General features: G+C 46.1%; 2 protein-coding genes and 1 long non-coding RNA gene across 3 annotated transcripts in view; 1 reads left to right on the top strand and 2 right to left on the bottom strand.

Annotated features, from left to right (window-relative positions):
• SNTA1 (syntrophin alpha 1) overlaps positions 1-7,888 on the bottom strand; it is a 47,498-nt gene extending 39,610 nt beyond the window's left edge. Inside the window, exon 1 of the mRNA XM_058562916.1 lies at positions 7,658-7,888. Coding sequence (XP_058418899.1) covers positions 7,658-7,733 — 76 coding nt within the window. The 5' untranslated portion in view covers positions 7,734-7,888. The remainder of the gene's footprint in view (positions 1-7,657) is intronic.
• Positions 7,889-10,268: 2,380 nt separating this feature from the next.
• LOC131418528 (uncharacterized) lies at positions 10,269-15,222 on the bottom strand. Its single transcript, XR_009222917.1, has 3 exons — positions 14,964-15,222; positions 11,667-11,777; positions 10,269-10,371 (listed from the first exon to the last, which is right to left on the bottom strand). It is a non-coding gene; the product is annotated as an uncharacterized LOC131418528 (long non-coding RNA).
• Positions 14,363-26,288, top strand: part of CBFA2T2 (CBFA2/RUNX1 partner transcriptional co-repressor 2) — a 166,136-nt gene continuing 154,210 nt past the window's right edge. The window contains exon 1 of the mRNA XM_058562912.1: positions 14,363-14,457. The gene's annotated coding sequence lies outside the window, so the exon portion shown is untranslated. The remainder of the gene's footprint in view (positions 14,458-26,288) is intronic.

Here is a 26,288-nt window from a genome sequence, read left to right as displayed (position 1 = left end):
GGGGCAGCAGAGGGCCAGGGCTGCAGGGCCCTAGGCAGGCCGGCCAACCCAGCCGTGGCAGAAGAAAGACAAGGGCGTCTGGAATGGGGTGGGAAGCAGGAATCCTTGAGATTGCCACTTCTGAAGCACTTTCTTCCCTTCTCCATGTGAGGACTACACAACCATTTCACAGATGGTGATAATAATAATAATAATGAGTGTTACCATCATTATACCAGCTGTCATTTATTGAGCCCATCCCATCTCCACACCCCATCCGGGAGTCACAGACCAGCCCATCGGAAAGAGAACCAGTTTAGGGGTCAAGCAGACTTGGCCTCAAACCCTGGCAATACTACTGACTTACCGTGTGACCTCAAACGGGCCGCTTGCCCTCCAGTCTCACTTTCCTCATCTGTAGATTGGGGATAATAAAACAAAAGGCTGGGGGGCTCTGAGAAAATTAAATGGGCCCTGTATAAGGTACCTGGCACATGGGAGAGCTTCCATAAATTTTAATTCCCTCCTCTGGCTTCTGTAGGCTGTTTTATTTAAACATATGTTATTAACATCATTTAAGGGACATTTGCTGTGGGCATACTCGGTGCCTGGACCTGGGTGCTTAGGGACACAGGGTGGGCATCCCAGATCGGCAGGAACCAGGAAAGCACCCCTGTATGGGGGGGATCCCCACCAAGTCTAGGGTCTGCCTATCTGGATTAAGAGCCAGGATTCTAAATTCCTGCTGCTCTGCTTTAAATTTTTGTCGTGCCACTCACTATATGGCCTTGGGCAGGTGACACTATCTCTCTGAGCCTCAACTGCATCATCTGTAAAATGGGGATAGTTATAGTACCTAAAGGATCAGAGTGACATTTAAATGTGACAATGCACAGCAAATGCACATTGTAAGTAAATTTAAAAACAAAACAGCTTTAGCTTCCCCTAAAGTTACTTCTCCCCTGAGTAGTCCTTACTGCTCACTCAGGTCATCAACCACCCTTCTGGGATTTACCACAGCAACTTGGTATCAGAGACAAAGCAAACACCTAGCATCTGAAGACTGGCCCCACCACCCACAAGCTATGTGGCCTTGGGCGTTCAACCTCTCCGTTCTTCTGTTTCCTATCCGAAAAATTGGGATCATAATAGTACCTACCTAGCAGAGTTGTTGTGAGGATGAAATGAGATAATATCTAGAAAGTGCTTAGCACAGTTACTGACAGAGCACGTGCATAGTACACGTTGGGTTATTATTATCACTACAACCATGACTACCACGTGATCCTCCACCTCCACCCCGGCATCAGTTCCTGTAGATTCAGCCTCCTAAAAGCTTCTCAAAGCAGTCTCTGTCCTCCACTTCCCAGGTTGGCCCTGCCTATCATTTCACACCTCTCTCAGGGGCTTGTTAAAACACAGATTGCGGGCCCCATTCCAGAGTTTCTGATTCAGTGGGTCTGCGTAGCTTGAGAATCAGTATTTTTAGCCAGTTCCCAGGTGACGAGGATGCTGTGGTCCAAGAATCACATTTTGACAAGCTCTGCTTCTCGGCTCTTCCCAGCCTATCTGATTCAGGGGTCTTCCATCTAACCCTCCTCCAGGCTGGTGGCCTCAGAACTAGGTGGCTCTGGGGGTGGAGAGGTTGCAGGCTGGGGTACAAGAAGGGGATGGGCCTCTGGTTCCAAGGTTTACCCTCTACCCTGGAACCAGCTAGAGTAATCCTAGGGCCTGAAAATCCTACCCCCAGGTTCCTCTCCTAATCCCCACCCCAACACACACACAGCCCTAGAGCTGGAGATCTCCTCCCTCCCCTCCTGATCCCTCACTCCAGGAGGAGTCCGAGGCTGTGGGGGGAGCCCCACCCCCAGGCCCAGAGCTCACCCATCCTCATGCTGCATCCAGAACAACCCTCATCCCTCTCCTCACAGATGTTCCACTCACCCTCCTCTCTGCTCTAAAATTTCCTCAAAAGCCTTCATTAGTAATTTTTCCAAATCACAGTAATTACCTCATTACTTTGATATTAATAGACTTCACTTGGCATCAAGGAGCCAATTGAAACGTGCCCAAGGGGCCGGCCCCATGGCTTAGAGGTTAAGTTGCACACTCCACTGCTGGCGGCCCCGGTTCGGATCCCAGGCGCGCACTGACGCATCGCTTCTCTGGCCATGCTGAGGCCGTGTCCCACATACAGCAACTAGAAGGATGTGCAACTATGACATACAACTATCTACTGTGGCTTTGGGGAGAAAAAGGGGGGAAAAAAGGGAGGAGGATTGGCAATAGATGTTAGCTCAGGGCCGGTCTTCCTCAGCAAAAAGAGGAGGATTGGCAGATGTTAGCTCAGGGCTGATCTTCCTCACAAGAAACGTGCCCAGGCTCTGTGTGGGGGGAGAGATTCCTGGAGGCAGCCCCAGTGAGGGCTGGCCTGGCTGCAGCCCCATGGCTCATCCCAGCTCACCTCCCTCCCCGCTCGTCTCTCATGCTCTTGCTCATGTCAGAGAGAATCCTGACTCCTGAGAAATGGTGGAGGCCAAACCATCCATTCTCCAGAGGCCTAGAGTCACACAGCAAAATCGCAGCAGCACCCACAGTTACTGGCCACCCAGGGCAGCCTTTCCCCCTTCCTCCCCTCAGCTGTGCCCCAAGACAGGTCTGACTTGGAGACCCTCCAAAGCCTAGCCTGGATGAGGAGAGTCAGGGATGACAGGATTTAGGGGCCTCCAGGGCCCACCCCAAGGACTCCTTTAGGCAGGAAACTTCCCCAAGCTCCTCCCCTCCTCTCCCCTCCCAATAATAACTAATACTTATTGAGTATCATCCATAAGCTTTCCAGGTGATGACTGACTTAATTCTCACGGCATCCTATGAGGATTGAACCTATGTCATTGAACCCATTTTACAGGTAATGAAACTGAGTCACAGCCAAGAAGAAGCTTCACAACTGTAACTGGGGAAGTCCTTGTGGAGGACTCCAGGCCTGAACCAGTCAACAACTCAAGCCCTGCGATCCTGTGTTCCCCACCCTGAGGCTTTCTTGCCTCTAGCAGTGCCTGCAACCTCCTTCTAGATTCCAGTATAATAATGAGATTTAGTGTTTTGAGGGCTAACTCTGTACCAGATGCTTTTCTTGCATTATCTTACCTCTCCCTCAGGACTATTTCCTATGCTAAAGATTTAATTAACCCCATTTCAGATGAGGGATGAGAGCTTAGGTGATCTGCCCAAGGACTCACTCTCAGCAGCAGATCTGGAATTAATTCAGGTAGGCCTGACTCCCAAACCTACTCTCACCCATGAGACTCTTCTGCAAGTGCCCTCCTCTCCAGGCTTCGGTTTGCCCATCTGTAGTAGTCACAGGGACCGTTGGTGAGGGCTCAGAGTGCCAGGCACCAGTTTGCCACAGTCCCGACCTGGCCCACTGCACTTGATCTTATTAGTGCATTTGGATCTGTGACCCGTTATAACTATGGGGCACACTGCCTTGGTCATACCTGCCCACTCTCAGGTGGATGGTAAGCGGGTTTCCAAGTCCAAGGAACATTGCCTGGGAAACTTCCTCCACAAATGGGATGGGGGAAGGCACAGTCTCATCAGAAAGGCTGCCCAGGGCAAGGCAGGCCAGGGCTGAGAGTGATTGGGCAGCCAGAGACTAGACTAGCCAAGCTGGTCAGGGTGGGGGCGCAGTATAGAGGATCCTTTGTCAGGCCAGAAGCTGCAAGGCCGCCCCATCCCCACCATCTGGCTCCAGCTCCAGCCCAGTGATGCATGATGGAGAAAATGGGGGGGTTGCTCGGGGCTACCCACCTGCTCTGCCTCCTGGGATAAGCCAACTCAAGACCTCCCAGGCCCATCTGGCCAACACATCCTCAAGCCCTGACCACCCCTGGGGACTCCTTTCGACAGGCTGAAATTGGCCGGGAGTGTGGCCAGCCTGTCAGGGTCACAGGTCACCGTTAATCTGCCAGAACAAGGGAGAGCAGGCGGGTGGGCAGGCAGCCAGTGTGGGCAAAAGCCCTGGCAGTTCTTGCCGTCTGCTCTGGTGGCTGTGGAGGGAGGTTTTCCTCTCCCAGGAGTCAGGGAGGTGGGCTAGAAAGAATACAGGACTCTAGGACAACTGCAGATGCTCACATCTCGCTACCTAGCAATTCCACTTCTAGGTGGGGACCCCAGAGAAACTCTCACCCATGTGCCCAAGGTGTCACTGCAGCACTGTGTGTAATTGGCAATAACCTAAAAGCCCATCAATAGGGGACTGGATAAATATAAGAACCTAGACCATCTTCCTCGATGTTACTCAACTATTGGGTCTGAGAACTGAGACCCCTTATGTCAACATGACTGTTCCAGGAAATTCTTGCCTGGAAAGATAAGACTGTAAACTAATAAATAACTTTACTATTTGCCTTAGGGAATTCTTGCAAACTAATTTGTTTGGGCAAACAGTTTGCTCACCTTGGCAAATACCTCTCTTATCAGACAACAGTTTCACTTATCAATGTTTCAAGAGCCTTTCCAGGTGTCCACCAACTCAGAACTATTGAGTCACAAACTTTGCCCAATCCCAATTAGTTTTCTGCCTTAAAAGACTCACCTGAAACCACTTGAGCCCACACCCCCCCCCCCAAATATTCTTCCCTGACCACCCCCTTTTGAGGTTCCGCTGAGACTCCCTGAAGATATCGTTCTTCCTTGCTGCAGCAAATTTTATAAACACAGCCTTGCTTGATAAACAGTTTTTCCCGGTGGTCTTTCTGGAGGAGTTGACAATAGACAAATAAAACATGGTCTATTTATATGATGGAAAACTCTGCAGCAAGTAAAGGAAATGAACTAAAAATGGATGGATCTTGCAAGCATAAGATTAAGTGAAAAAATCAACTCGCAGAAAGATGTGGAAAGAAATATGATGAACTATGTAACATCTTTAAGACATACAAATGATATTGCATATAATTTTAGGACAGACTCATGTAAAAAAAAGTACAAGTATAAAAACATGCATGAGATTTATCGAAACCCCAAACCCAAGGCGTTTATGAAAACCAAACTCCCCTCTGGGGAGGCGGGGAGCTCAGTGGGGCAGAGGAGGAGTAAACAGAGGGTCTCAACTGAAGCTGTAGTTTCATCACTTTTGCTGAAAAGAAAAACAAAAAGATTTGAAGTAACATGATTAAAATGGTAGTATTTGATTATTTGAGGAAATAGGTACCTAGGTGATTTTTTTTTTTAATTTCCTCAAATTACTTTTTTTTTTAATGCTTATTGTCCACAAGCTTCTTCTTTTTTGAATTTTTACTGTGGTAAAATATACACAGCATGAAATTTACCATTTTAAGCATTTTTTTTGTCCCTCCCCAAAGCCCCAGTACATAGTTGTATATCCCAGTTGTAAGTCACTCTAGTTCTTCTATGTGAGCTGCCGCCACAACACGGCAGCTGACGACAAGTGGTGTGGTTCCACGACCAGGAAGCGAACCCCAGGCTGCCAAAGCAGTGAGCACCAAACTTGAACCACTAGGCCATCAGGGTTGGCTCACCACCGTTATAAGCATTTTTGAGTATACAGTTACAGTGTACAGCATTAAGTACATTCACATTGTTGTGCAACCATCACCACCATCCATCTCCAGAACTTTTTCATCTTTCCAAACTGAAACTCCATACCCATTAAATAATAACTACCCATTCCCCCTTCTCCCAGTCACTGGTAACCACCATTCTACTTTCTGCCTCTCTGAATTTGACTACTCTAGGAATCTCATATAAATGAAATCATACAATATCTGTCCTTTTGTGACTGGATTATTTCACTTAACACAATGTTTTCAACATTCACCCATGTTGTTCCACGTGTCAGAATTTCCTTCCTTTTATAATTTTATTTATTTATTTTCCCCCAAAGCCCCAGTAGATAGTTGTATGTCATAGCTGCACATACTTCTAGTTGCTGTATGTGGTACGTGGCCTCAGCATGGCTGGAGAAGCGGTGTGTTGGTGCGCACCCAGGATCCGAACCCAGGCAGCCAGTAGCAGAGCACGCGCACTTAACCGCTAAGCCACAAGGCCGGCCCTGAATTTCCTTCCTTTTAAAGGCTGAATAATATTCCCTTGTATGTATATACCACATTTTGTCTATGTGTTCATCCATCAATGGACACTTAGCTTGCTTCCACCTTTTGGCTCTTCTGAGTGATGCTACTAAGAACATGGGTATACAAATATCTGAGTTCCTGCTTTTACTTCTTTTGGGTATATACCCAGAAGTGAAATTGCTGGATCATATGGTAATTCTATGTTTAATTTCTGGAGAATTCGCCATAACATTTTCCATAGCAGCTGCACCATTTTACATTCCCACTAACAGTGCACAAGCGTTTCAATTCCACATCCTTACCAACACTTTTTATTCTCCATTTTTTTGATAATAACCATCCTAACGGGTGTGTGAAGTGGGATTTTTTTTAATGCAAATAATGTTGAATGCTTTTCTATACAAAAGAAAAAAAAAGAAAGAAAAGAAAACATTTCCAAAGCTAGAGAAAGGAGGGCAGGACAGACTCAAGTCCATGATCCAGGAGTTTGGTCTATGTGGCAGTGGACAAGTCATTTCACTTCTCTGAGCCTCAGTTTGCCACCCAGGAAAAGGAAAGGGGAGGAGTAGCAATGCCATTCCCAGAATTAAGGAAGTAACAGCTGTGCCGGTATTTGGGCAAAGAAAGGAATTTGGCCAGAGAGTCAGTAGGTCAGCCTGCAAAAGTTGGGGAGCAGAACCCGGGTGAAGGAAATGGAGGCCCACTATCCTCTACTGAGGCCCAAGCACTTCCAAACTCTACAGCCCTCTCCATTGTACAGAAAAGGAAGAGGAGGCTCAGAGGGTCCAGGGACCTGCCCGTAGTCACACAGGGCAGAGCTGGGATCTGACCCCAGCGCCGAAACTCTCAGACCCTACAATTCACTGCCTTGCATGTGACCTTATTCTGATCCCAAGAGTTCGGTAGATTAGGGCCCTGCAGATCAGAAAGTCTGAGTAACTCAGGGCTGGCCCCGTGGTGTAGCGGTTAAGTGCCCACGCTCCACTGTTAGCGGCCCGGCTTCGGATCCCGGGCGCACACTGATGCACTGCTTGTCAGGCCATGCTGTGGGGGCGTCCCACATAAAGTGGAGGAAGATCGGCACGGATCTTAGCTCTGGGCCAGTCTTCCTCAGCAAAAAAAAAAAAAAAAAGAGGAGGCTTGGCACGGATGTTAGCTCAGGGCTGATCGTCCTCACACACACAAAAAGTCTGAGTAACTCAATGACAACAATAACTAATATTTAATGAGCACTTGCCATGTGCCAGGCCCCCCACTAAGCTCTGAATCCTCACAACCCCAGTGAATAGGTAGACTTCTTGCTCACTGATGTGGAATTGAAGTCTCAGATAAGTCAGATTTGCCCAAAGCCAGACAGCTAAAAATGGTGTCTGGTCTGTGTGGCTGCGGTCACAACTGCCGCATCTAAGTGTGGTAGACTCAGGATTCAAACCCAGAACACAGCAGGACTCTAAGCCAGTGCACATTCTTGGCACCTGCTGCCTCCCAGGGAATGAAGGAGCTCCTCAGACCGTCTTTCCTGCTGTCCCCTCCTCCCTCCCAGCCCTAGGCAGAGCCCAGAGAGGGGCTTCCCACTTTACCTGGAGGCTGACCTGCTGCAGGTCCTTGGGCACCATTGGGAGGACCCACAGGGCCGGGATTTCCAGGCCAGGCCATCTCTGAGCTTCATCAGTGGTACCTGCTCAGGTTGCAGATCCTCTTACAGCTGTGTGGCCTTCATCTTGGTCTCCTGGGCTGCCAAAGTCTCCTCTCAGGTCCAGCCAGCTCCAGGCACCCAGCTGGGCCCCAGAAAGAGACAAGTCTGCTCCCTACACCCAGGGCAGCCCCACCTCTAGACTCCCAGCATCTGCTCTGGTCCCCTGTCATCAGCTCAGACTCCAGGCCCTCAAAGAGGGGAATAGAGACCAATTTAGGTCTTAGAAGCAGGCCTCAAGCCACAAACCATTCTTTAAAGGTAGGAGAAAGAGCTGTGGGCTGGAATAATTTTTTTTTTCCCTTTTTCTCCCCAAAGCCCCAGTAGATAGTTGTATGTCACAGTTGCACATCCTTCTAGTTGCTATGTGTGGGACGCTGCCTCAGCATGGCCGGACAAGCAGTGCGTTGGTGCACACCCAGGATCCGAACCCCAGCCGCCAGTAGCGGAGCGTGGGCACTTAACCACTAAGCCACGGGGCTGGCCCGGAATAATTATTATTATAGTTTAAATAATTGCAATAACAAGAGAACAACAATAATAACAGCTGACCTTGAGAGCTTATCAGTATGCTAAGCACATATTGTCTCATTTAATCACTTAATTCTCTCAAGAATGCTATGAGGTAAGATTGATCTGTTTCCATTTCGTAGAAGTGAAAACCATGCTCAGAGAGGCTAGGGAACTTGCCCAAGGTCACACAGCTGCCAGGTGGTAGAGCCTAAAGAATAAAAACACCTGGTGACCTAGACCTTACCCTGTCTAATGCTTCCTGGGGGATTTTTGGAAAGTGAAACCCGCTCAGAGCCTCAATTTTCCCAGATGCAGAGGGGCAGAAAAGGCAGAGAGGCTAGAACAGGAGCAAAGGAGCATGGAGCAGCATGGTTTGGTGTGGAGTGGAAGCAGTATCCTAAAGACTGTAGACGGAATCCAATAAAGCCTATGAGGTAGGAACTCAGTCTCATTTCTCAGATGAGGACTTGGAGGCATAGAGAAGGACTTGCCAGTGCCACACAACTGGTGGACATAGGTTTGCGTCCAGAGCTGTCAGGCTCCAAAGCCCTCACTCTGTGACTGTTACAACAGAGGTCCCTCTGCAAGTTCCTGATCCAAAACCAGAGGACTTGAATGCTGTGTGAAGTCTGGACTTTCTTCCTCTAGATCTGCATTATCCAATACAGTAGCTATTAGCTGCTTGTATTTATTTATTTATTTATCTATTTATTTATTTATTTATTTATTTATTTATTTATTTATTTTTTGTGAGGAAGATCAGCCCTGAACTAACATCCACGCTAATCCTCCTCTTTTTTTGCTGAGGAAGACCGGCTCTGAGCTAACATCTATTGCCAACCCTCCTTCTTTTTTTTTCCCCAAAGCCCCAGTAGATAGTTGTATGTCATAGCTGCACATCCTTCTAGTTGCTGTATGTGGGACGCGGCCTCAGCATGGCTGGAGAAGCAGTGCGTCGGTGCACGCCCGGGATCCGAACCAGGGCCACCAGCAGTGGAGCACGCGCACTTAACCACTAAGCCACGGGGCCAGCCCTATCTATTTATTTTTTATTTATTTATTGTCTTTTGGTGAGGAAGATTAGCCCTGAGCTAACACCTGTGCCCATTTTCCTCTATTTTGTATGTGGGACACCGCCACAGCATGGCTTGATGAGCAGTGTGTAGGTCCACGCCAGGGATCCCAACCCACCAATCCCGGGCCACCAAAGCGGAGTGCGCAAACTTAACAACTGTGCCATCGGGCCGGCCCCACTTGTAATTATTTATACTTAAATAAAATCAATTCAGTTCCTCTGTCACATTAGCCATGTTTCGGGCTCAATAGCCACACGTGGCTAATGACCACTGTACCCGACAAGCACGAACACAGGCCATCTCCGTCATCTCAGAGACATCTATTGGAGGGCACTGATTTAGATGTTGGGAAGGGAAGGCACTGAAGGGTGGAAGCCGCAGGAATTTGTGCTAGAAGGGCAGTGTTTGTGCTAGAACCATCACTCACTGGGAGTCAGGGAGGGAGAGAGGTGGCTACCTAACAGGTTAAAGCAAACAGGTTATGGTGAAGAGACCAAACCTAGCTGGTGGGTGGGGGGCAGAGAGGTGGAGGCAGTGTGGGAACAGGGAGGTATTCCTTCTGACAGACCTGGAATCCCCTCCCAGCTACTTGCTGTATCACTGTGGGCAATGTGTGCCTGCAGCTTGTCTGAGCCTCAGTTTCTTCGACTATAAAATGGAAATAATATGGCCAGCCCCATGGCTTTGTTAGCAGTTAAGTGCGCGCACTCCACTGCTGGCGGCCCGGGGTCGGATCCCGGGCGCACACCGATGCACCGCTTCTCCGGCCATGCTGAGGCCACGTCCCACATACAGCAACTAGAAGGATGTGCAGCTATGACATACAACTATCTACTGGGGCTTTGGGGGAAGAAAATAAAATAAATAAAATTAAAAAAATATATATGGAAATAATAAAAAGTACCGGCTGCAAAAAGTTGTTGTGAGTTTTAAAGGGATAACGTGGGTCCAGCAGAGCTGCTCCTACTCTCTGTGATGAGGGACCAGTTTACTGTTTCCAATCCACCGTGGCCTGATAATTTTGTAAAATACAATTAAAGTGAATTATTAGAAAAATAATCATGTGCTTCGTCTCATAGCAACGTCAAATTGCCATAAACGTTTCTACAGACTCTTCCTTTCTTACCTATCTTGTGGTAACAGTTTTGGGACTAACACTCTCCAGGAACCACACTGAGTAACAGTGATTGTAGATCACCTGGTTTCATGGCTGACACAGCGAATGGCAGCCATTGCTATTATTAATAATAATATTGGATGGAGGAATAAATAATGTGGTAGGGGGAAAAGAAGGAGTTGAGGATAATGCCCTATTACAGCTAATACCCATAATGGGGAGAGGTAGGACTGAGGCCTGGACACTGTCCCTCCAGAGTCCTCTGATTCAACACAGTAGGGAGAGGGCTGCAGATGCCACAGGCCTGGTTGGAGAGAGACCTAGAATTGTGGGCCAGAGCCTGTTATTTTCACCAGCCTCCCTGCTGCTGAAACCCTTGGTGTTATGGCTCAAAGGTAGAGAACCCGACCCTTTTGCAGCAGGTGGTCTTACCTATTGAACTGCTGGGAGAGGGGCAGGTTCTAGCTCCCGACCTCTCCATTCTCCTGCCACAGGTACATAGCACTATTTGTTCCCTCCTGGACATTCTTCCTCCCTTCACCTGGGTAACCCCCACTGATCACAGGGATTTTTGCTCCCCTGCTGCTTTCACAGGGAAATTTCCTGATTGATTAGAATTACATGGTTTCAGAGTTCTATTAGTTAGAATTCCACAACCAGAGAATGCTATTGATTAGAATTTTATGGCCCCAGAGAAGTATTGATTAGCATTCCATGGCCCCAGAATTCTATTACTCAGAATTTCACGACTTGAGAATGCTATTGACTCGAACTTCCTGGCATCTTAGTGTTCCAGCAATGCGTCCTTCCATCAGATATCCACACAGATCACTCAGCTCTCTGCTCCAACTGTCACCTTCTCAGGGAGGCCTTCCCTCTCCTCTCTGTTTCAAATTGTCTGCCGCCTGCTCCTGCTTATTTTTCTCCATGGTGGTTATCACCACTTAACAATATATCAAGTACATTACTTACTGCCTCCTGTACCAGAATGTAAGCAGGGATTTTCATCTGTCTTGTTCACCGCTGTATCACTAGGGCCTAGAATAGTGGCTGGCACACAGCAGATGCTCAATAAACATTTGTCGAATGTCTATAAATGAATGAACTGTGGAATGAATAAACTTGTAATTATTACATAAATGTACCATTTAATCATTTTAAAAATAGTGACTGCCAACTTATCTACCTACCTTCTCCAGCATGTTCCACCTCATTCAATGCTTCAACTCATGGATGGAGAGGGGAGTTGCTGTGCCTCTCTCCCTAAGACAGGGGTCTCATCTGAGACAAAATCTAGGCTCCTAGGAGAGGGACAGGAATTGAAATGAAAGGAAAGGGGAGATGAGTCTTAAAGGGGATATTCGAGGACCTGGAACCTACTAATTTTTCAGACCTCAAATGTTACCATCACCTCCTCCAAGAAGCTCTCCCTGATGGCCAGCTTAACTTGGCTCCCCTATTCAATGCTCTTCAACCTGTTCACAGTACAGAGTGCTGTGTATTTAGAGATGCGTTGGGTGTTGTTTGATTGACATCTGTAGATAAGGACCACATCTACTTCGTATCTCATGCCTAGACCAGCACCTGGCACACAGTAGGTGCTCCAGACCTACTGTGGAATGAATGCTTGAGTACCCTATCAGAGTCATGCCGGCAGGGGCAATAGCTGCCAAGGGTTAGGGGATGGCAGAGGGAGGAGGACCCTCAGCGGACTGTGAGTTTGGGTCTCCAGCACACCCCCCTGCCCCCCGGAGCCAGCTCGAGGGTAAAGGGTAGGGTAGGAGTGGGCAAACTTTTTCTGTGAATGGACGGGTAGTAAAACATAGGCTGCCTGCTGTTGTAGCAATCAGCCATAGACAGTATAGTATGTAAACAATAAGGACGGCTGTGTCCCAAACAAACTTTACTTAAGGGCGCTAAACTGGAATTTAATATAAGCTTCATGTGTCACAAAAACATTATTACTTTGATCTTTTCAACAGTTAAAAAGTGTAAACATCTCATAAACGGCAAAGGTTATCATTTGCAAAACCCCTGAGATAAAGCTCTAAGCAGAAAGGAAGGGTGGGAGACTGAGGTGAAGAAGGGAGGTTTTCTGTTCCCTCTGTGACTTAACCACGCTGAGCCTCCGCCTTTGGAAAGGGGCAGTAATAAAAGTCCTCAGTTCCCAGGGCGGTCGTGAGGATTATCTGAGATAACGCCTTCAGCTCCAGCCTGGAGGGCTCAGCGTGAGCCACTGGGTTACAATTGTTACTAATAATCATTAGTATTATTACCAGGGGGACTTTGGGAGGAGCAAACGGAAGGACGCATGCAAATCCCCAGCACAAAGTCTGGCACCAAGGAGACCTGCACAGAAGCTCCCAACTTCGTCTGTTCTCCACCCCGCCCCCCACCCCACCCCACCCTGGGTCACTCCAGATAGACCTCCCTAGCATCCTCCACTGGCTCCCCAGGCTCTCCTGCTCCCCAAAGGCCTCGGCTGAGACTGGAAAAGGTACCCACGGCAGCTGGTCAGGGTGCAGGGATAGGGCCAGGCGTGGAGGGAGGAGGGTTCTGACCAGGCTCGGCCCATTGTCTGAGCCCCCTGGCCTGCCAGCCAGCTGATGTCCTGGGTCGAAGACACCAGCTGGCCGGCCCCACCCCCGCCCCAACACCCCCTCCTCCTGGATCCCTCCTCAGCCTCCGCCCCCACCCACCCACAGCCTGGAAAGATTCAGGGTGTGACCACAGAGTCTGAGCTTTTGTCCCCGAAATCGTAGGCTGATTTGCATTCCTTTAGCGATTTGCACACCCCATTCATTTGTAGAGAGCTAGACGGCTGCAAAGCCTGTAGGCTCCTTTGAGTTTATTCTATTTGAGTGGGGTTTTGAAATGTAATTTTGGGTGTTCCTTTTCAGCCTTCAGCACTTCCTTATTCTGGGACTTTGGCTGAGTGACTTTGCCACTCAGATCCTCAGTTTCCTCATCTGTAAAATGGGGACAATAACACCTTTCCTATAGAGTGGTTCTGGGGAGTAAATAAGAGAACGCATGCAACGTACCTGCCACAAAGTGTGCTCAACAAATGATAGCTGTTGTTACTGAAATATATTATCATCCTAATGTCCTCCAGAGCCAACTGTTGAAACCTTTGCTGTCCAATAAGGTAGCTACCAGACACATGTGACTATTTAAATTAAAATTAATTAAAATTATGGGCCGCCCCGTGGCGTAGCGGTTAAGTGCGCGTGCTCCGCTGCTGGCGGCCCGGTTCGGATCCCCGGCGCGCACCGACGTATCGCTTGTCAGGCCATGCTGTGGCAGCGTCCCATATAAAGTGGAGGAAGATGGGCACAGATGTTAGCCCAGGGCCAGTCTTCCTCAGCAAAAAGAGGAGGATTGGCAACAGATGTTAGCACAGGGCTGGTCTTCCTCACACACAAAAAAAATTAATTAAAATTAAATTAAATTGGAACTTCAGTCCCTCAATCACACCAGCCACATTTTAAGTGCTCCATAGCCACATGTTCTGGTGGCTGTCATACTGAGCAGTACAGGTATAGAACATTCCCATTATCGAAGCAAGTTGTCTTAGACTGTGTTAATTCAAACTCCCTAATTCCCCTGAGCTTTTCTCCCTTTCCTGGAATAGAGCTCTCCCTTCTGCAGTCTTTCTCACCGCCCCCATCAAGGTAATGACCTTGGTGAGTGGGTGTTCTTTTGTTCTCCACACCTGAGCAGGAGGGTGGAGAACAGGTGTGGAGCTGAGCCCTGGAGCACCGAGGGGGTGGGCGCAATTGTCTTGTTGTAAAGCAAACAGCTGCACCCAACTCTGTCCCAGCCACCAGCAGGAGCTTCCTGGCCCGGATGCGGATGAGGTAGGGGAGGCACGGGGAGTTGCGGCCCCGTCCCCACCACCACTTCCCAGAGGCGGTAAGGTCACATGACATGTCTGGGCCTGGGATGAGCAGTTTCCAGCACAGCTGTCACCTGGGAAAGGTGCGCCAGATGGGAGGCCCGGAGGGGAGGGGAGGGGAGGGGAGGATTAGCAACTTCTCAATGCCACGGCTCAACTGCACCAGAGGCTGAAGGGCATAAATGGGTCACGTTCAGACTATTTCAAACTATATGCATCTGCTGTGGTCCCTGCTCACCTCTGGAGTTTAACAACCACAGCAAGAAATGAACATTTCCATGTGACTGTCTGTTGGCATCCCAAAGTTAACATCCTTAAACCTCAACTCTTGCTTTTGCCCCCAGGATGTGTCTGTTCATGCCGCAGCTGTCTCTATCTCAGGAGATGGCTGCCCCTTCCTTCCAGCTGTCCTGCCCAAAACTTTAGAATCATCCTTGACCCTTCTCTTGCCCATACCCTACAAAGGAGCCATCAGCAAATCCTATTGGCTCCACCTTCCAAATATATCTCGAATCCAACCCCTCCTCGTCGTCTCCACTGCCTGCCACCACCCTGGTCTGAGCCACTGTTGTCTCCCTCTCGGGGTTACCTTGGCAGCTTCCCTCCTTATACTCTTCACCCCGGAGGCATGAAGGTCACGTCACTGCTCTCCTCAAAACTTTCTAGTGGCTCCGAAATTCACTCAGAACAAAGTCAAATTCTTTACTGTGGCCTGCAGGGCCCCACGTATCTGGCCTGGTCCCCTTGCCGAGCCACAGACTGATATCTTTTCTGTGCCCCCCCACATTCCTGCGTCAGGGCTTTGCTCCTGCTGCCCTCACCAGGAGCCACTCTTTCCTCACACAGCTTCTGGCAGCTCTCTCACCTTCTTCAGGGCTCGGGAATGTAAATACCCTCTTTAGAGAAGACTTGGTCACCTTATATAAAATAGCAGCCACACTGCCCCCTGCCTTGTCTTGTCTTATTTTTCCTCGGAGCACCTATCGTAGTATATATTTCTTTACTTGCTCACTGTCAGTCCACTGTCCTCGTCCCCTCGCAAGAATGGCGGCTCCGTGGGGCAGGGGTTTTGTCTGCCTTGTTCACTGCTGTATCCCCAGTGCTCAGGACAGTGCCTGGCACACAGTAGGTGCTCAGTGAAGGAAGTAAGCAAGCACAGGCTATGTGCTAGGAACCATGCTAGGCACCTAATCCAGTTATCTCATCTAATACCCAAGCCCCTAAGGCAGGTGCTGTTGTTACCTAACTTTGCAGATGGGGAAATGAGGCTCAGAGGTAACGACTTGCCCCAAACTAGTAACAAAGTGTGTCTCTTCTACTGCTCCCCCACGCACAATCAGAATTGACAGGCAGGGAGCTGCCCCAGGGGATTCAGTGGCATAGGAATGACACCTGAGACCCTGGGCTCTACGAGTGGGCAGCTCTCAGTAAATGAGATTTTTTTTTTTTTTTTGTGAGGGAAGTCAGCCCTGCATCCGTGCTAATCCTCTTTTTGCTGAGGAAGACCGGCTCTGAGCTAACATCTATTGCCAATTTTCCTCCTTTTTTTTCCCCCAAAACCCCAGTAGATGGTTGTATGTCATAGTTGCACATCCTTCTAGTTGCTGTATGTGGGACGCTGCCTCAGCATGGCCGGACAAGCGGTACGTCAGTGCGCGCCCAGGATCCGAACCTGGGTCGCCAGCAGCGGAGCGTGTGCACTTAACCGCCAAGCCACCGGGCCAGCCCAGTAAATGAGTTTTTGACACATTCTCGGAAGGGGCTCTAAATCTCTGGACTTCTCTTCTCTCTTAGTACGGCTTGTGGCCAATTGTTTAAAGAAAAAAAAAAGCAAATCAGAGCCCCTGGGCGTACTTGAAACCTTTTATATGCATTCCTTTGCCTCAGGCTGAGACATCTTTTCCCAGGTCTCTGAGGGACAGCCCTGGCCCAGGTCACTCTGCTTGTAGCCTGAACCAGCTGGAAGAGGGGTGTGGTTGAGGATCTGTAAAGCTCTGTAGGTGGCGCAGGTAAAGAAGCAGTGAGAGGGAGGAGGGAGGGCTGCAAGATAGTCAGGGGCCACACCATGCAGGGCTGTGTAGGTCCTGGGGGGCAGTTTGAGTTTTATTTTAAGCATACGGAGGAGTCTTGGGGAGGTTTTTGCTATTTTTTGTTTTTAATTCTTTTTTTCCTTCTTTTTCTTTTTCTTTTTTTTTGTGAGGAAGATTGGCCCTGAGCTAACATCTGCTAATCCTCCTCTTTTTATTTTATTTTTTTTGCTGAGGAAGACTGGCCCTGGGCCAACATCCATACCCATCTTCCTCCACTTTATATGGGACGCCTGCCACAGCATGGCCTGACAAGCGGTGCATCGGTGCACGCCCAGGATCCGAACCGGTGAACCCCAGGCTGCCACAGCGGAGCGCGCGCACCCAACCACTTGTGCCACCAGGCCGGCCCTGTTTTTAATTTTTGATTGAGGAAAAATATAGAGCACAAATCACAAGTGTGAATTTTCTCAAGCTGAACAAACGTGTGTGATGGCCCAGCACCCAGATCCAGAAAGAACATTACCAGCCCCCAGAAGCCCTCGGGGAGTGCCAGTCCAGTCACTAACCCTCCTCCAGCCCAAGGGTCACCACTATCCTGACTTCTAACAGCGTAGATTAGTTTACCTCTTCTTGGGATTTATATGTAAATGGAATCACGAAGGATGTACTCTGTGTCTGGGTTCTTTCACTCAACATGATGTGAGATTCATCTCTGTTGTCTGTATAGCAATAGTTTTTTCATTGTCATTGCTATGTAGCATTCCATTGTGTGGATATACCACATTTCTCCTGTTGACAGACACTTTGGAACTTTCTGGTTTGGGCTTTTGTAAATAATGGTCCTATAAACAATTGTATACATGTCTTTTCATGCACACTTGTAAGCATTCCTCTCCAGTATATATCTAGGAGTAGAAATGCTATGTCATAGAACAGGCATATGTCTAGCCTTAGTAGAAACTATTTTCCTAAGCGGTTGTACTACTTAAACTCCCACCACCAGAGTATGAGAGTTCATGAGTGTTTAAGGCAGAGAGTGACACATCTGCGTCCTAGTTCACCATCTCTGCTATCGAATGTTTGTTGAGTGACTGAGTGAGTACAGAAGCACAAGCTGAAAGGGGAGACACTTTTTTTCCATTTCATATTTACTTATTTATTTTATTGCAGTAACATTGGTTTATAACATTATATAAATTTCAGGTGTACATCATTTTTTTTTTAGTGAGGAAGGTCAGCCCTGAGCTAACATCTGTGCCAATCCTCCTCTTTTTGCTGAGGAAGATTGGCCCTGGGCTAACATCCCAGCCGATCTTCCTCCACTTTATACGGGACACCGCCACAGCATGGCCTGACAAGCTGTGTGTCAGTGTGCGCCCGGATCCGAACCGGGCTGCCAGCAACCAAGCACGCACACTTAACCCCTACGCCACGGGGCCAGCCCTCAGGTGTACATCATTATATTTCGATTTCTTTGGAGATTACATCATGTTCACCACCCAAAGACTAGTTACAATCCATCACCATACACTTGTGCCTAATCACCCCTTTTGCCCTCCTCTCTCTCCCCAGGGAGACACTTCTGACTGGGGCTGGCCAAACTCTCCTGAGCGGCACTTTCTCATCAGACACTATCCTGGCCCCAAAGACCAGCCATAAATAAGAAAAGATCCCTGCCCCTAAGGAACTCACAGCTTATAGAGAGGGTTTAAAACTGTGCTCCAGGGGCCAGCCCGGTAGCCTAGCAGTTGTTTGTGTTCTGCTTCGGTGGCCTAGGGTTCGCCGGTTCGGATCCTGGGCCTGGACCTACTCACTGCTCGTCAAGCCATGCTAAGGAGGCGTCCCATATAGAAGAGCTACAACTCTACAACTATGCTATACAACTATGTATTGGGGCTTTGGGGAGAAAAGGGAAAAAAAAAAAAGAGGAAGATTGGCAACAGATGTTTGCACAGGGCCAATCTTCCTCAAAAAACAAACAAACAAACAAAACTGTGCTCCAGTGGGGTTGATGGGGTCTGTGTGCAGTACAAGGTAACTTGTATTGTTTGCAGGGACCAGGATACCTGGAGAAATGGATGTGGAGGAGCATGACAATAGTTACACAGGACTTTAAGGCTTATTCATCTTTAGGCCTAAAGAAGGCCCAGGGACCAGTTTGGGCAAAGACCTGGAGGACAGAGTGTTGTCTGGAGAAGACCAAGTATGGTGACTTGGGGTAAAAACATGGGTTCTGGAATCGGCCACTTACCAGCTGTGTGTCCTGGGACAAAGCACTTAGCCATCATGAGCCTCAGTTTTCTCATCTGTTAAAAGGGATATGATAGCATTCAACCTAGCAGAGCTAATAGCTATGCTTTGGGCTTGGCGCACAGTACCTGGCACACAGGAACCATTCAATCAACGTAGCTCTTGTGAGATACAGTCATGCGCCACACAACAACATTTCGGTCAAGGACAGAAGACATATACGACAGTGGTCCCATAAGATTAGTACCATATAGCCTAGGTGCGTAGTAGGCTACACCATCTAGGTTTGTGTAAGTACACTCTATGATGTTTGCACAATACAAAATCGCCTAATGACGCATTTCTCAGAACATATCCCCATCCTTAAGTGACACATGACTGTATTTCTGTGTGGCTGGAGTGGAAGGTAGGACAGGCAGAAGGTGAGGGTGAGCGAGGTTAGAGTGTGTACAGCCTTGAATACCATGATGAGTTTAAATAGTTTCTGTCAATAGGGAACCAGTTAGGATTTTTAAAGGAGGCTGGAGAGTGGGCAGGGAAACTAAATTAGACGTGAGTTGGGCTCAGATCCTCTGGCTGCAGAGGACAGTTAGTGAAGGGAGAACCTTAGAGGAAGGGAAGGCACTTAGGAGACCATTGCACTACTGTAGTATACATTTCTGCAGGTATGACATATTTCTAATAAAATGTCTAAATGGAGATCAAAAAAATAAAGAGGTGATGAGAACCTCACCCTGGACAGTGGAAGTCAGTATGAGAAGCAAGACATGGAGTCCAGTGGCATTTACCAGTGAAGTCAATAAGATGATGATTGAGCGTGGGAGTTGCAAGGAGCAAGCCTCTATATCATTGCCCGCAGGGGAGGAGGTGCACTCTCTCTGTGAGCACTTCTGAGTCTCAAGAATTTACTTACCCATCAGGGAGCAATACTGGCCATTAGCAATACGCCATATTTTCATCTATAAATTTGCAAATGTTGTAAAATAATTTTAATGCCCATTGTTAGGGTGTTGAGAGACAAGCCTGCCCAATCACTGCTGCTGGAAACGTGATTTGGTAAAACTGAAAGTGTTGCTATTATTTGACCCAATAATATCATTTTGAAAAATCTATTCTAAGAATCAGAAAATAGGAAAGCCTGATGCACAGCGATGTTCAATAAGGCATAATTTATTAATAGAAAAAATAAAAAAGCAGCCCTAATGACTATTTATATTGGATTCTATGAAAAGTAGGTTATTATGTGACCATCCATTAAAGTGACGTTTATGAATAATTTTTAGTGACATGGAAAAATGCTGATGTATGTAGTAGCAAAAAAAAGAAGGCAGGAAGCAGAAATGTATTAACAGTAAGATCTCAGGGCTGGCCCCGTGGCCTAGTGGTTAAGTTTGGTGTGCTCCACCTCAGCAACCCAGATTTGGTTCCCAGGCATGGACCTACACAACTGTTCAGCAGCTGTGCTATGGCGGCAACCCATGTACAAAATAGAGGAAGATTGGCACAGATGTTAGCTCAGGGCCAATCTTTCTCAAGCAAAAATAGAGGAAGACTGGCACAGGTGTTAGCTCAGGGCAAATCTTCCTCAAGCAAAAAAAAGAGGAGGATTGGCAACAGATGTTAGCTCAGAGTGAATCTTCCTCAGCAAAAACAAAAACAAAAAAAACACAGTATGATCTCAATTGTGTAAATACACCTGTGAATAGAAAAAAGTTGAGAAGGATATACAGTAAAATGGTGACAACAATTTATTTCTGTATGCTGAGAGCTGAGTGGTTTTCATTTTCTTCCTAATCTTGTTGTGTAGTACACAAATTCCTCACCGTGACTCTGCTCACGTTTTTCTCACAAACAATAATGAATTTTAATAACATAACTCAACTTGTTCATTTCTCCCTCTGGGAACTTTTGGGCTCTTCAGCCTCCTATGGAGAAAAAGCCTTGCTTATTAGAAAAGTCCCAACCATGCCAAATATTGCCCTGGAGCACAGATAGGCTTTCTAAAGTGCCATGGGCATTTTAAGCTCCTGTTTACCCAACAAGGACTATACACCTTTAAATTAGCTTCTCTTCACCAACTGTCATCCGGCTGGGCCTTGTGTTTATCATTCATTAGCGGAAGGGGCATGGCCAGGGCAGATGGCAGGCAGCATGCACTTCTCCCTGCCACCCATCTTTATTCTCGTCACCAGTTAGAAAAACATCACTTGGTTTGGACAAGAAACAGCCAGGGCCCCAAGCAATTTCCTTAGGTCTACTGAGTGTATGATTCCTTTATTTTTTTATTTATTTATTTTCTTTGTGAGGAAGATCAGCCCTGAGCTAACATCCATGCCCATCTTCCTCTACTTTATATGGGACATCAACACACAGCATGGCTTGACAAGCAGTGGGTCGGTGCGCACCTGGGATCCGAACCCTCAAACTCCGGGCCGCTGAAGCGGGGCGTGCGCACTTACCCACTGTGCCACCGGGCTGGCCCCGTATGATTCTTTTAGAAGGTCATGAAAAGCATTTCAGAATTCAATTCTTTCACCTGAGACTATGCTTCTGACTCAGGCAAACTTTATGATAAGTCTCCTAACCTCTCTGAGCCTCAGTTCCTTTGGCTGGAAAATGGAGCTTTTGCAAAGCTGAGGTCAAATTCAGTTTATAAGGCACCCGCCCCTGTCTCTGACTCTTAAATGTTATTGTCCCTGATCCTCTAGGCCTTAGGTAACCAAAGGATACTGGCTGATGCTTTGTGGCTCTGATCTTTTCCTAGAAGGCCTCTCTCCCCAACCTTCCACACACATACACACTCCACCATGAACTAAGCAAGAATGATAAAGAAATAGAAAAGGTGGTGACCCTATGGAGACTAATTTATATCTGAAACCCAACAGAACTTGAGAAATCTATATGTTTAAAGCCAGGTCTGCCCAGGTCTTCAGCAAGAAAGTTTTCTTTTCTTTTTTTTTTTAATTTTTTTTTTGTGAGGAAGATCAGCCCTGAGCTAACATCCATGCCAATCCTCCTCTTTTTGCTGAGGAAGACTGGCCCTGAGCTAACATCCATGCCGATCTTCCTCCACTTTATGTGGGACGCCACCACAGCATGGCTTGACAAGCACTGTGTCGGTGCGCGCCTGGGATCCGAAACCAGGCCGCCAGCACTGGAGCGTGCACACTTAACAGCTACGCCACGGGGCGGGCCCAGAAAGTTTTATTTTCAAAAACAGTAGAATGTGGTATATCTCAAACAATGGAATACTACCTGGCAATTAAAAGGGAAGGTAGACTACTGATAGATACAACATAGATGAACCTCAAAATCATTATGCTCAGTGAAAGAAGCCAGGTAGGAGAGTATGTGCTGTATGAGTCCATTTACATGCAATTCTAGAAAATGCAAACTAATGCATAGTGACAGAAAGCCGATTAGTGGTTTCTTGGGTCCAGGTGCAGACGGAAGGATGGATTGTAGAGGAACAGGAGGAATCATATGGGGTGATGGAAGTATTCTGCATCTTGATAGTGCTGGTGATTTCACAAGTACATAGAACTGTCAAAACTCATCAAATTGGGCCCTTTAAATTGATGTGGCTCATTGTATATAAAGTACACCTCAAAAAGTTGATTTTTAAAAAAGCGATCATGAGAGCTGGAGAGGGCAGGATGCAGAGTGACTGCACCCTGAAAACTATAGACCATGAGTATGAGGTTTCTTTTTGGGGTGATGAAAATGTTCTAAAGTTAGATCCTGGTAATGGTTGTACAACTCTGTGAATATAATAAAACTACTGAATTGTATATTTCAAATGGGTGATTGTATGGTATACAAATCATATCACAATAAAGCTCTTAAACAAAAACCAGGGACTGGCCCCATGGCGTAGGGGTTAAGTGCGTGCGCTCTGCTGCTGGCGGCCTGGGTTCGGATCCTGGACGCACACTGATGCATCGCTTGTCAGGCCATGCTGTGGCGGTGTCCCATATAAAGTGGAGGAAGATGGGCACGAATGTTAGCCCAGGGCCAGTCTTCCTCAGCAAAAATGAGGAGGATTGGCATGGATGTTAGCTCAGGGCTGATCTTCCTCACAAAAAAAAACAAAAAAAACAATCATATAGCTATAGTGATAGAAGTCAGAATAGTAGTGACCTCTGGGTGGCGTATTGACTGGAAAGTGACATTACAGAGCCTTGCAAGGTGGTGGAAAACGAGCTTTATCTTGATATGAGTGGTAGTTACAAAGTGTTAAGCCTGAAACAATGCATTGAGCTGCATGCTTGACATTTGTGCATTTTGCTATATATTTACATTATACTTCAATTTTTTCATTTTGAGATTCACTTAATAATTTATATAAAGTAACTTTCACTTTTTAAAATGTACAGTTCTATGACTTTTGACAAATGAATACAATCGTAACTGTCATGGCCATCAAGATGTAGAACAGTTCCATCAGCCCTAGAATTTCCCCATTCCCTTTTAAAGTCATCCTTTACCCCTACCATAAGTGTCTGGCAACCACAGATCTGTTTTCTGTTCCTATAATTTTGCCTTTAAAAAAATATCTTACAGATGGAATCATAGAATGTGTAGCCTTTTAACTCTGGCTTCTTTGCAATTCATCCATGTTGTTGTGGGTAGCAGAAATTGGTTCCTTTTTATTGCTGCATAATGTTCAGTTGTATGATGAAGGTACCACGGTTTGTTTTTGGTAATTTTGAATAAAGTTGCTAAAAACAATCATGTACAGTTTTTGTGTAAACATAAGTGTTTAAACCAGCCTTGCATTCCTGGGATAATCCCAATTTAACCATGATGTATTATCTTTTTTATATATTGTTGAATTCAATTCGTTAATATTTTGTTAAGGATTTTTTCATATGTCTTCAGGAGAAATATTGGTCTATAGTTTTCTTTTCTTGTAATATCTTTGTGTGGTTTTGCTATCAGGGTAATCCCGGCCTCATAAAATGATCTGAAAATGTTTCTTCATCTTTTGTTTTCTGGAAGAGATTGTGTAAAATTGGTATTATTTCTTCTTAATTATTTGGTAGAATTAGCCAGTGAAGCCTTCTGGGTCTGGAGTTCTCTTTGTTGGAAGATTTTTTTAACTATAAATGTAATTTCTTTAGTAACTATTGTACTACTCAGATTATCAATTTACTGAGTGAGCTTTAGTAATGTGTGTCTTTTAAGGAATTGGTCAATCCCACCTAAATTGTCACATTTTTGGGCATAAAATTGTTTGTAATGGTTCTTTATTATTCTTTCACTGTATGTAGGGTCTGTAGTAATGTTCCCTCTTTCATTCTTTTCTTTTCTTTTTTTTTTTTTGTGAGGAAGATTGGCCCTGAGCTAACATCTGTGTCCATCTTCCTCTACTTTATATGGGACACCGCCACAGCATGGCTTGACAAGCGGTGCTTTGGTACACACCTGGGATCTGAGCCTGCAAACCCTGGGCCGCTGAAGCAGAGTGCGCATGCTTAACAGCTACGCTACTGGGCCGGGCCCTTCTCTTTCATTCTTAATATTGATATATTGTGTCTTCTCTCATTTTTTTTTTCATGTTAGTCTTGTTAGAGATTTATCACCTTTATTAATCTTTTCAAAGAACTAGAAACTTTTGGTTTCATTGATTTTCTCTATTCTTTTCTCACTTCAATTGAGTTCTGCTTTTATCTTTATTCTTTCTTCCCACCAGCTTGCCTTGGGTTTAATTTTCTTTTCTTTTCCTAGTTTCTTTAAGGAGAAGGTCAGATAGTTTATGTGAGACCTTTCCTCTTTTGTAATATAAGTATTTAATACTATAGCTTTCCCTCTAAACACTGCTTTAGCTGTATCCCACAAGTTTGGATAATGCTGTATTTTCATTTTAATTTGATTCAAACTACTTACTAATTTTCCCATGACTTCCTCTTTGACCCATTGGTTATTTAGAAGTACATTGTTTAGTTTCTAAGTAATTGGGGATTTTCCAGATATCTTTCTGTTATTGATTTCTGGTTTGATTTCATTATATCAGAAAACATAATTTGTATGATCCCAATTCTTTTAAATTTGTTAAAGTTTGACTTTTGACACAAAATATGGTCTATCTTGGTGAATGTTTTGTGTGCATTTGAAAAGAATGTGTATTCTACTGTTGCTGTGTGGAGTGTTCAATAAATGTAAATTATGTCAAGTTAGTTGATAGTTGTATTAGTTTCCTCTTGCTGCTATAACAAATTACCACAAACTTAGTGGTTTAGAACAACACACATTTATTATCTTACAGTTTTGGAGATCAGAAATCCAAAATGGACTAAAATCAAGGTGTTGATGGGCTGCTTTCCTTCTGGGGGCTCTAGGGGAGAATCTCTTTCTTGGCCTTTTCTAGAGACCACTTGCATTCCTTGGTTCCAGGTCCTTTATTCCATTGTCAAAACCAGAAGCATAACATCCTCAACTCTCTCTCTTTTTCTCTTTCTCTCTGATGTCTGCTTCCATCATCACATCTCCTTCTCTGACTCTTTTAAAGGCTCTTGTGATTATATTGGGCCTACCTGAATAATCCAGGATAATTTGCCCATTTGAAGGTCCTTAACTCAATTACATCTAGAAAGACCCTTTTGCCATGTAAGGTAACATATTTACAGATTCCAGAGATGAGGATGTCTACATTATACTATCTGCAGAGTAGAATAGTTTTGTTTTATATGAGTGCTTATAATTGCTGATATTCTACTTGTTCTACTAATTACTGAGAGAGGAGTTTTGAAATCTTCAAGTATAATTGTGGATTTGTCTATTTTTCCTTTCAGTTTTATCCGTTTTTCTTCATGTATTTTGAAGGTCTGTTGTTAGGGTGCATACACATTTAGGTTTGTTACGTGTTCTTGGTGAACTGACCCTTTTTTTTTGCTGAGAAAGATTAGTCCTGAGCTAACATCTGTGCCCGTCTTCCTCCTCTTTATATGTGGGATGCCTGCCACAGCATGGCTTGATAAGCAGTGCATATGTCCATGCCCAGGATCTGAACCTGTGAACTCTGGGCCGCCAAAGCAGAGCAAGCGAACCTAACCACTACGCCACCGGGCTGGCCCCTGACCCTTTAATTTTTATGTAATGTCCCTGTTTGTTTCCAGTAATATTCCTTGTTCTTACTTCAATCTTAGAAAGTTTGAAAAAAGCATTTTTTGTAACAAAATATAAAAATAAGCAATACTTATGAAGAGGCACCTTAAAATGGCCTGTGTATATGCTATGAAGTGCTGTGCATTTTTGAGATGTTGTTACTTCAAAAAAAGGAAGGCAGTGGGGCAGTCTGGATGGGAAGGGACTTTTGAAACCATTATGATAAATGGCTATTTCCTTTCTCTCATTCCCCATATCCAATCCTCTGGTACACCTGTTGGCTCTACCTTCGAAATATACTCTGAATCTGACCCCTTCTCACTCCTCCACTGGACATGTTGGTCTACTTATTTCCTACCGGTAACAGCCTCCTAACCCTATAATCCATTCTCCCCACAGTAAGTAGAGGCATATTTTCAAAATGTAGTCCTATCAGACCACGCCCCTGCTCCAAACCCTGCAAAATCTCCTGTTGGTCTTATAATGAAGTTCACATAATTTTCCTTGGGCACCAAAGCCCCGCAGTA

The sequence above is a fragment of the Diceros bicornis genome, chromosome 19 (assembly GCF_020826845.1).
Source record: "Diceros bicornis minor isolate mBicDic1 chromosome 19, mDicBic1.mat.cur, whole genome shotgun sequence".
Classification (NCBI taxonomy): domain Eukaryota; kingdom Metazoa; phylum Chordata; class Mammalia; order Perissodactyla; family Rhinocerotidae; genus Diceros; species Diceros bicornis.
Note: the sequence above shows the minus strand (reverse complement) of the source record. Positions and strands in the feature narration are given on the sequence as shown.